At 40.0% G+C, this 12198-nt stretch overlaps 1 protein-coding gene across 3 annotated transcripts in view; it reads right to left on the bottom strand.

Annotated features, from left to right (window-relative positions):
• The window catches only part of LOC121005266, a 179414-nt gene that overhangs the window by 53950 nt on the left and 113266 nt on the right, over positions 1 to 12198 (bottom strand). For all 3 annotated transcript variants that reach the window (XM_040437895.1, XM_040437898.1, XM_040437896.1), the window contains 2 exons: positions 10311 to 10381; positions 5034 to 5052 (listed from right to left, as the gene is read on the bottom strand). In XM_040437895.1, the coding sequence (XP_040293829.1) occupies positions 5034 to 5052; positions 10311 to 10381 (90 nt within the window). The remainder of the gene's footprint in view (positions 1 to 5033; positions 5053 to 10310; positions 10382 to 12198) is intronic.

Here is a 12198-nt window from a genome sequence, read left to right as displayed (position 1 = left end):
TATATAGTATATACAGCAGTGTACTGATATGTGAGGTACAAGCTGTAATTTATACCTCATACCTCACATATCAGTACACTAGTGGCCAGGAACAGGTAGTGGGAGAGGCATGATGGCCCAATTTAGATTCTTGCTATGGGGCCCAGTGACTTCCATAAATGCCCCTGTCCAGAGCTATAGATTTTAGCAACCATTTATTGACATCATCACCAATACAGAGCTAAACTCCAATGTACAGGGAGAGGGGGAAGTTACTGTATGTTGTAACACCCAAGGAAGCTGCACTTCCACTGCTTGCAGAGCCTGCTAGTGTATGTCAGAAAGAGTAAGGTGGGACCAAAGTTCAGGAGACAATGGGGAAGGGTTTTGCGTTTGCACAAGAACTGTTCCTACATGGTAGAAGAAGGAAAGTCTACAAAGTGTCATGAACAGAGAGATGGCAGAAACAGAGGTGTCTACAGACCTAGGTGGGAAAAGCTGGCCATTAAGTATGAGCTGCAGAATTGAGAGAGGAATTCTCCAGGAATTAAGAAAATGAAAATAAATTTTAATTTTTTTATAAATATATTCTCAAATACTTTTCATTATATATAATGGTTTCTTTCGTCTGGGGAGCAATCATTAGGGGAAACAAAATGGCCGCTGTCCTATTAGTTCACACAAAACCTGTCCTGATCACATATGAGGACAAGTTACTTTACAACACTGAGGTAAAGAGTTGCCTCATCCTCCTCTCTGCTCTACTTGTTAAGGATTATAATCCTGAATACATCTGATAAGATCTTTAGCTGAATCTCTGGGGATGTTAGTTCATAAGACGACATGAAGTTCAAAGAGGATGGACAGGACAGACTGTGGTAATGTGGGGCTGTGGTAATGGAGACTGTAAACAAGTGCTGCTGCTCATGTCTCCTCATCATCCCCATTTCCATATAGATTCCCATGTATTCGGGATCATGATTCCTGACAAGCATAACAGAGAGGAGGATGAGGCAGCACTATGGCTCATTGTGGGGAAGTAACTTGTCCTCCTGTGTGGTTAGGACAGGTTTTGTGTGTACTGATAGGACGGAGGCCATTTTATTTTTTCCTAATGATTGCTCCCTAGACAAAACAAGCCATTCAAAGTAATGAAAGGTATTCGTGAATATATTTATTCTAAAATAATATTTAAGTATTTTCATTTTTTTTAATTCCTGGAGAACCCCTTTAAAGTCATAGGACAGAGCCAAAGCATATGCTGTATGCCAGCCCCAGAACAGGAAAATGGATTTCAAGTGAGGAACAGCGTGATCTTAGCACAAGGAATGGATTACAACTCAAAGTGGGCACCTGGTGTAAGAACTGTTAAAGTGTAACTGTTTTTTATACCCTAATGGTATAGTACACCCTGCTGTATTAATGCTTTTGTGCTTTAAAATTTAATTATTTTCAGTTTGGCCTGATAATAACTCCCACAAATGTGTGCTACTTTCCTATTCTGCAGCCTCTTCTCACAGCGTTGTCATGTGCAGCCATCTCCTCTGTATTATAAACAAGAGACAGGTAGAGCACTGGGAGGAAGAGCACAGCCCTGAAAGTGGAGTGGGAGTGCAGCTTTAGATGCTGCTTTCTTCTGAATGGTAGCAGCTAGAAACATGAAACTGGTCTTGTTTGAAAGCTGACCAGAGTGACAGCTAAAGTCCAAGCAACAGAGGAGAAATCACTGTTATTTTTACTTTCAGCTGCATTCACAGCATCCCGATTTTTATCAGTGATATCTTCCCCTGTACTGAACATATTGCTGAAATTGTCTGAAAGCTTGGAATGTCAGCTTTCAGACAATACAAAGCCCATGTCTCTAGCTGCAACCAAACCAGAGATATGAGCAGCTAAATTGCCCCCGCCCCCCCTCCCTGTCAGTGTGGAGGAGAATGAGGGAGCAGCTGCAGAGCTGACAGGTGATAAGAGGCTAAAAGAAATGCTTACTGATTTCATGTAATTGCAGGGCTTGTCTCTGGTTAGCTGTATGTGAGAGGATACACACTGCTCTGGGGTAGTGGGGGAGGTTATCTGCATTCTGATTGGTCCTGCTAGTTGATGTGAGGAGAGCAAGGGCTTATGGGAAGTGAGGGAAATACAGGATGGCCTTAAGGACATGGCAAAGATCACCACAGGAAGTGCAGCAGAGGCCATGTTAGGGAGATGCTGAAATAGAGGCAGAGAGAAATAGGGTTGCTAAGGGCTGAATACAGACATCAGAAAGGTGAAATCAACTGAAGAATAAAGCTTCATGAATATCTTCTCTTCAGCATCACATATGTTAGGAATTTCATTTTTGGCAGTGAAAGGGCAGTTACACTTTAAACTGTATCCTAAAGAGAATATTTACTGGTTTGCACGACTGTGTTTGCCAAGGACTGTTCACATACAGAAGTTTAAAGGGGTTGTATCCTCATGGACAATGGGGGCATATCGCTAGGATATGCTCCCATTGTCTTATAGGTGCTGGTCCCACCGCTGGGACTCACACCTATATCGAGAACGGAGGAGGGCGCACTGCGCATGCACAGCCGCCCTCCATTCATTTTCTATGGGGCCTGCGAAAAAAGCGATGGCTCGTCTATTTCCATCGGCCCCATAGAAATTAATGGGAGCGGGGGTTGCGCATGTGTGGTACGCTCCCATTCACTTCTATGGGGAGCCAGCTTGGTGATGGCCGGAGTCCTCCAGCCACCACCTTGCGGGGTTCCGTTCTTGATATATCCTAGCGATATGCCCCCATTGTCCAACCTCTTTAAACTTCTGTATATGAACAGTCTCTGGAAACACCATTCCATTGTCTTCGACAACCACAGTCATGCAAACCAGTAAATATTCTCTTTAGGATACAGTTTAAAGTGTAACTGCCATTTCACTACCACAAATGAAATTCCTAACATATGATGCTGAAGGAAAGATATCCTAGCAATATGCCCCCATTGTCCATGATGAGACAACCCCTTTAAGGTACCCGCAAGTTGTGTGCTGGTTGTATATACCTGTGATATTATTTGCTGTATTACACTTTTATTTAGCAAAGGACTGTAAATTACATTACACACCCTAGTTTTATTGTTGCCATTCACCTGCAAATGACTCTGTCCTACAGCCTGACTCATGGTGGTCTGACAATTTTGGTTATTGAAGAGGATCTGTGACCATAAAATGCAGTGCAACTGAAAGTACCATGTTTTATAGAGCAGGAGGAGCTGAGCAGTTTGATATAGATTTATGCAGGTAAAGATTCAGTAAAACTTGTATTTTATACATTTATATATTTGCATTTTCCACCTCCTGTGAATGGCAGTACATGGTGGCGGTGTTATCAGTGATTGATAGCTGTCTCGTAGGGTGGGTTCACATCTAATTTTTTTTACAGGGCAACTCTATACTGAACGGATGCCACTGTATGGCATCTGTCTGACGCATCATTTAATGTATAGTTTTTTTGTATACCGTACGTTAAATAGATGGGAAAAACATGATGCGAACCCAGCCTTATGCACACTTATACACACAATGCCATAATTCACAGATAACACCTCCTCCCTGTACCTATAGGTGTTCACAGGAGGTGGAAAATACAAAGATATTAGTGTATAAATTTCAGGTTTTACTGAATCTTTTCCCATAAAAATACATGTCAATCTGCTCAGCTCCTCCTGCTCTATAACATGCTGCTTTCAGATTGCATTGCATTTTGTGGTCACAGGTGCTCTTTAACCCTTTCGCTACCAGCTCCGTATATGTACGGCACTGGAGCGATGTACTCACATGGTGCCCGCTCGCACGTGCAGCAGGCGTCATGGCCGGCGTGTCTCTGCTGTTTCAAACAGCAGAGACCCGCGGCTAATTAAACCCTTTAGATGCCGTGATCAGATGAGATCATGGCTTCTAAAGGGTGAAAAACCTGGAAGTGCAAGCTTCTTACCGGCATCCTCTGTTGCCAGAGAGGAAGCCGGTAATTGATTGAAATGACTGGGTCTTGCTGAAGAGACTAAGGGCAGATGGCAGGTCAACATAAGAAATTATCAATTCTGACCTTTCAATGGATGTAAAAAATCCATGAATGTTCAGAATGAAAAAAAACAAAAATTTGATTTTGTAGGCTCAAATACGAGCTTCAAAATCACAACAAATAAGTAAAAAAAACTGTTAAAAAATATAAATATAAAAAAATATAAAAGTTGAAATCACCAGACTTTCTGTAGAATAAAAAAATACATACATAAATAACAAAGAAAAATATAAACATCATGGGTATCACTGTGATCCAAAACGCCCATACTATTAAATTATAAAAATATTTTTGCAATATGGCGAATGGCGTAACGGAAAAAAGGGTCAATATGGCCAATTTGCCATTTTTTGCCATTTTTTTCATTGCATCTCTTACCCAAAAAAAGTAATAAAATGCAATCAAAAAGTCACACACTCTCCAAAATGGTATCAATAAAAACTACAGATTGTCCCTAAAAAAATGAGCCCCTACAAATCACGTTGATATAACTATAAAAAAATTATGGGGGTGAAAATATGGTGATGTAAAAAAAACCTCAGTTTTTCCACGCCATGGGAACAAAACCCATAAAATGGTGGTGGAATTGCATTTTATTCTAATTCCATCCAGTTTGGATTCTTTTTACCGCTTCCTACTGCATTGTATGCTATATTAAATGGTCGCCTTAGAAACTTCAACTTGTCCCACAAAAAAATAAAAAAGTTATAACTCAAGGAATATAGGGAAGAAAAATGAAAACACAAAAATGAAAAAAACATATTTTTTTGTTTATAGGCTTCAGAAATCTAGCATTATCCTATCTTAGTATACCCAAGATTGGACTATCTCTCTGCAATACTAAGGCTTCATATATCCTAACGCTCAGTCTAGAGGATGTTAAAGTACACACTACTAATTTCATTTTCACATGGTAAAAGCAAATCATATGTACATTTATAGCAGAATGTGTCAACTGTTCCAGTACATAATAGCACAATTATTAGTATTTTACCTTTCAGATCCCTGTATACCTAAAAAATAAAACACAGATCAGCATGTTATTAAGGACTATGAGAAAACAGTAGGTATTCTAAAAATTAGTAAAACATTTAATTATTATTATGCTTATAATATATATATATATATATATATATATATATATACAGTCCTGATCAAAAGTTTAAGACCACTGGAAAAATGGCAAAAAATCATATTTAGCATGGCTGGATCTTAACAAGGTTCCAAGTAGAGCTTCAAAAGAAGAAATGGGAGTGAGACAAAACATTTTTTGAGCATTCAATTTAATGAAAACAACGAATAAACTGAAACAGGCTGTTTTTCAGCTGATCAAAAGTTTAGGACCACACATCCAAAAAAAAACTAAACCCCCCCCAAAACAGAAATCCAACTTCCAAACATGAACTCAGTAATGAGTAGCTCCGCCGTTATTGTTGATCACTTAAAAAATTTGTTTCGGCATGCTTGATGCAAGCGTTTCCATGAGGTGAGTAGGACCATTTCTCCAAGTGGTAAAGACGGTCGCACAAAGGCCATCTACTGTCTGGAACTGTTGTCCATTTTTGTAAACTTCCCTTGCCATCCATCCCCAAAGGTTCTCAATTGGATTTAGATCAGGGGAACATGCAGGATGGCCCAAAAGAGTGATGTTAATCTCCTGGAAGAAGTCCCTTGTCCTGCGTGCATTGTGTACTATAGCGTTGTTCTGTTGAAAAACCCAGTCGTTACCACACAGACGAGGGCCCTCAGTCATGAGGAATGCTCTCTGCAACATCAGGACATAGCCAGCGGCTGTTTTACACCCCTGCACTTCCTGAAGCTCCATTGTTCCACTGAAGGAAAAAGCACCCCAGACCATTATGGCGCCCCCTCCACTGTGGCGTGTAGAAAACATCTCAGGTGGGATATGCTTGTCATGCCAGTAACGTTGGAAACCATCAGGACCATCAAGGTTAAATTTTTTCTCATCAGAGAATAAAACTTTCTTCCACCTTTGAATGTCCCATGTTTGGTGCTCTCTTGCTAAGTCCAAACGAGCAGTTCTGTGGCGTTCAAGGAGATGAGGTCTTTGAATAAGTTTTTTTGTTTTTCAAGCCCTTCAGTCTCAGATGCCGTCTGATGGTTATGGGACTGCAGTCAGCACCAGTAAGGGCCTTAATTTGGGTCGAGGATCGTCCAGTGTCTTGACGGACAGCCAATTGGATCCTCCGGCTCAGTGCTGGTGAAATTTTTTGGGGTCTTCCACTTGACTATTTTGTTCCATAACCCTCAGGATCATTTAAGAAATTCCAAATGACTTACTGCGTCCCACCTCAGCAGCGATGGCGCGCTGTGAGAGACTCTGCTTATGCAGTTCAACAACCCGACCACATTCAAAAAGGGAGAGTTTTTTTGCCTTGGCCATCACAACGTGTGACTACCTGACAGAAAATGACAATGAATCCACATCTTTGCACAGATTTGACCTTTTAAAGGCATGTGGTCCTAAAATTTGGATCAGCTGAAAAACAGCCTGTTTAATTGAATGCTCAAAAAATGTTTTGTCTCACTCTCATTTCTTCTTGTTGCATGTTGAAGCTCTACTTGGAACCTTGTTAAGATCCAACAATGTAAAATATGATTTTTTGCCATTTTTCAAGTGGTCTTAAACTTTTGATCATGACTGTATATATATATATATATGGTATTATATGTTTAAATTTAAAGTGAAACTTTTCTAAAAAAAAAGTCTGAAATTCTTTCCTGATTTATTTCTTAATACATCTTCATAGGGCTCAGAGCTTTCTTTATTCTTACGGAGCTTCGATCCCCCTGCTTTCCTTCATACAGCAATAAAGTATAATGATAACATTCTGACTGCCCGCAACAGCCGCTAGGGGGAACTTACTGAAGATTGATAAATACAGCTCCCATTGAACTCAATATTGTAAGTCCCCTAGAGGTTGTACAGTGCAGTCAATTTCTTTATATTTTTATATTATTTTGTTGTATATGTCATTGAAAAATATATGGTTATTTTACTCCTTTGGGACCAGGCTAATTTTTGTTTTAGCATTTTAGTTTTTTTCTACCTGCTTTCCAAGAGCCCAAACTTTTTATGTTTGGTTGTGTGAGGGCTTGTTTTTTGTGGGACAAGTTGTATTTTAATTGCAGCATTTCATTTATCATATCTTGTATTGTAAAATGGAAAAACATTCTTTGTGGTATGAAACTGAAATAATCCTGCAGTTATGACATTGTTTTTGGGTTTTGTTTTTATGGTGTCCCCTGTGTGCTAAAAATGTTGTGACCTCATTATGCAGATCAGTATGATTATAGTATAAGAAATTTACTAAGTTTTTCTTACATTTTTAAAACCTTTAATGGGAACCTGTAGCCTCCAAAAACCATCCCAAGCCGCCAGCAGTACCTGAGAGTAGCCAGCAGCGTGTTTCCGAGGATCGTTTTCTTCCTAAAGGCAGATGAAGCAAAAGCTCAGAAAACGTTCCTTTATCCCCGCCCGTGTGATTTTCTAGTCATGCTTGAAGTCAAGGGGGCAGCGGCCTCCTTGCTTCAAGTCAAGGTGACTGCGCCCCTTCCCTGCCCCTTTGCCTGTGACTGACAGCCGGCTGTTTGGCGAAGGCAGCCGAACTCTCTGCATAAGCGCTGTCAGTCACAGCGAATGGGCAGGGAAGGGGGCGCAGTTACCTTGACTTGAAGCAAGGAGACTGCTGCCCCCCTTGACTTCAAGCATGACTAGAAAATCACGCGGGCAGGGGATAAAAGAAAGTTTTCTGAACTTTTGCTTCATCTGCCTTTAGGAAGAAAACGATTACATTTTTGATTACATTTAAATTATTTTTTTTAAGGGGGGAGGTGTCCATGGTATACAGGGAGTGCAGAATTATTAGGCAAGTTGTATTTTTGAGGATTAATTTTATTATTGAACAACAACCATGTTCTCAATGAACCCAAAAAACGCATTAATATCAAAGCTGAATATTTTTGGAAGTAGTTTTTAGTTTGTTTTTAGTTTTAGCTATTTTAGGGGGATATCTGTGTGTGCAGGTGACTATTACTGTGCATAATTATTAGGCAACTTAACAAAAAACAAATATATACCCATTTCAATTATTTATTTTTACCAGTGAAACCAATATAACATCTCAACATTCACAAATATACATTTCTGACATTCAAAAACAAAACAAAAACAAATCAGTGACCAATATAGCCACCTTTCTTTGCAAGGACACTCAAAAGCCTGCCATCCATGGATTCTGTCAGTGTTTTGATCTGTTCACCATCAACATTGCGTGCAGCAGCAACCACAGCCTCCCAGACACTGTTCAGAGAGGTGTACTGTTTTCCCTCCTTGTAAATCTCACATTTGATGATGGACCACAGGTTCTCAATGGGGTTCAGATCAGGTGAACAAGGAGGCCATGTCATTAGATTTTCTTCTTTTATACCCTTTCTTGTCAGCCACGCTGTGGAGTACTTGGACACGTGTGATGGAGCATTGTCCTGCATGAAAATCATGTTTTTCTTGAAGGATGCAGACTTCTTCCTGTACCACTGCTTGAAGAAGGTGTCTTCCAGAAACTGGCAGTAGGACTGGGAGTTGAGCTTGACTCCATCCTCAACCCGAAAAGGCCCCACAAGCTCATCTTTGATGATACCAGCCCAAACCAGTACTCCACCTCCACCTTGCTGGCGTCTGAGTCGGACTGGAGCTCTCTGCCCTTTACCAATCCAGCCACGGGCCCATCCATCTGGCCCATCAAGACTCACTCTCATTTCATCAGTCCATAAAACCTTAGAAAAATCAGTCTTGAGATATTTCTTGGCCCAGTCTTGACGTTTCAGCTTGTGTGTCTTGTTCAGTGGTGGTCGTCTTTCAGCCTTTCTTACCTTGGCCATGTCTCTGAGTATTGCACACCTTGTGCTTTTGGGCACTCCAGTGATGTTGCAGCTCTGAAATATGGCCAAACTGGTGGCAAGTGGCATCTTGGCAGCTGCACGCTTGACTTTTCTCAGTTCATGGGCAGTTATTTTGCGCCTTGGTTTTTCCACACGCTTCTTGCGACCCTGTTGACTATTTTGAATGAAACGCTTGATTGTTCGATGATCACGCTTCAGAAGCTTTGCAATTTTAAGAGTGCTGCATCCCTCTGCAAGATATCTCACTATTTTTGACTTTTCTGAGCCTGTCAAGTCCTTCTTTTGACCCATTTTGCCAAAGGAAAGGAAGTTGCCTAATAATTATGCACACCTAATATAGGGTGTTGATGTCATTAGACCACAACCCTTCTCATTACAGAGATGCACATCACCTAATATGCTTAATTGGTAGTAGGCTTTCGAGCCTATACAGCTTGGAGTAAGACAACATGCATAAAGAGGATGATGTGGTCAAAATACTAATTTGCCTAATAATTCTGCACTCCCTGTATATGTAAAAGTGGAAAAAGTGAGTGAGTTAAATTTTTTATAATTTAATATTAAATTCTAAATATTTTTAAAAACATTTGTTTACATTCCCTTTAGGGGACTTGTGGCTATTCTCTATACTTCCTACTAAAGGGGTTGTCCATTGGGGGTTCAACAGCCAGCACCCTGTTCGGGAGTAGCAGAAACAGGCCGGGAACTACACAGCTGGAACAGGGTTGCAGTAATCAGCTCCTTCCACTACACAATAGACAGAGATATACAGTTCTGGTACCAGACCTACTCCCCAAGAGCTGATCAGCAGGTGTGTGGGATGTCAAACAGCTGAGGGTATGCCATCAATATAAAAGGAGAAGACAACAAGTTTAAGCCCTGCAACAGGTAGGGCTTAATAGGCGGTTTGCTTTGGTAGACTTCAGAGCCTCATAAGGTCCCAGACTGCCATAGCAAGTGATAAGAACCCTGTGATGTCACTGTTTTGGCTCTGATTGAAGGTCAGAGGGAGACCCCTCTATCTAGCTATCCTCACAGGTGCTGCAGTTGCTATTGATGGTGGCAGCTGAGGGGGTAAATGACCAGGATTGGTATGATCTCCCATCCTGGTCATTGCATAGCATTTCACAGCTGGCACTTACTGAATATGGAGCAGGCTTAGGTTGTAAGCGGGTTCCATACACTTGTCACAGAACTTGTAAATATAGTTATGTCTAAGTGTGCAAAGGGGTTAAGTCCTCCTGGGTTATCCTTCTTAAAGCTATTTCTAGGTTTGCCAAGTGAATCATACTATACAGTATATGCCAGTAGAATGTAAATCACTATTTCACAGTAAGTAATACTATACCATTTGTATGTCTTCTGGATTAATACAGGGACAGACTGATCTTACACAGTAAATTTCATCACCTTTCGCTCCTGAAAACACAATAAAATGACCATTTAGTATACATAATCTTATAGTAATTTATTATAAGGTTCTGTTCACACTAGTATTATCCATGCTAGTATTAGTAAAACATTAATTGACATTGAAAGATAAGACATTACTAGGCACAGCGTGGTGGCTTGGTGGTTTGTGTCGGTGTCCTGAACCGTAGAGAGCTTTGGTTCAAACCTGACCAACCACATCATCTGATGTGATTTCATAACCATGATATCTGTATGGCTAACCTCCTGTATGTGTCTAAATCAGGGCCCGACTAAGGGCAAGAAGTACAATGACCATCTGCTGTGAGCAGGGCCGGTGTTAGGGGAGCGCAAACAGGGCAATTGCCCAGGGCCCCCATCCCTAAATGGGGCCCCCTGCTGAGTTGCTCAGACAGATGTGGAAGAGAGCTGGTGGCTGCACCTGAGAAGAGCACAGACAGCACAGCAAGGAGCGCTGGTCCCTGGTCTCCCGGCTCCACAGCAGTCAGACAGACCTTGGCCCCGACCCCTTTCTCTCTCTCTCACGGAGGCCCTGCACTGTGAATGTAATGGCCTCCTCTGCTCCCGAGGTTTACTGGTGAGTTCAAAATGTCACCCTCTAATGACCTGACATAGTTGCTGATTTTTCTATCTTCGCTCTCGGGACCCTGGTGCTCCATCGAGTTTTTAATCAACACATTACACATTGGTAACACATGTGAATATTTAATTATCAATTATACCTGGTAATGCACTTTTATTATGTAAAATGTATTTTGCACTAGGCACTGACACTTTATTTTTTTCGCATATAATTGCACATTGTTGTTGGATGGTATGAACACAATTAATTGATGTATTTTTATATGAATTGTGATTATTTTTATTCTAATTGGATGATTTAGCGTAATGAATTGCTACACCTTTATATATCACTGTTGTAACACATGTCTGTATAGCTTGAGAAAGACCGCAATAAGCGGTTGAAACGTCGCTGCTATTTGACACTGGGTGAATAAACCACCTTTATTTTTTTATTACATCGGAGTGCTGCTGGCTTTTTTTACTTTTATCTATCTATCTATCTATCTATCTATCTATCTATCTATCTATGTATCTCCTATCTATCTATCTATCTATCTATCTATCTATCTATCTATCTATCTATGTATCTCCTATCTATCTATCTATCTATCTATGTATCTCCTATCTATCTATCTATCTATCTATCTATCTATCTCCTTTCTATCATCTATCTATCTATCTATCTATCTATCTATCTATCTATCTCCTATCTATCTATCTATCTCCTTTCTATCATCTATCTATCTATCTATCTATCTATCTCCTATCTATCTATCTATCTATCTATCTATCTCCTATCTATCTATCTATCTATCTATCTATCTATCTATCTCCTATCTATCTATCTATCTATCTATCTATCTATCTATCTATCTATCTATCTCCTTTCTATCATCTATCTATCTATCTATCTATCTATCTATCTATCTATCTATCTATCTATCTATCTATCTATCTATCTATCTATCTATCTATCTATCTCCTTTCTATCATCTATCTATCTATCTATCTCATATCTATCTATCTATCTATCTATCTATCTATCTATCTATCTATCTATCTATCTATCTATCTCATATCTATCTATCTACAGATGTAGCAGGGTTCACACACAAACTCTTAACTCAAATTTATTGTGTTATCTTGAAACAAAAGCCATTGAAAAGCAATTGAAGGTGTTTGCTTAACGCATTTAATTTAGATAATATACCTCATAAAGCATGTGCAGTAACTCTACTTCA

Source organism: Bufo bufo, chromosome 6, assembly GCF_905171765.1.
Source record: "Bufo bufo chromosome 6, aBufBuf1.1, whole genome shotgun sequence".
Lineage (NCBI taxonomy): Eukaryota > Metazoa > Chordata > Amphibia > Anura > Bufonidae > Bufo > Bufo bufo.
Note: the sequence above shows the minus strand (reverse complement) of the source record. Positions and strands in the feature narration are given on the sequence as shown.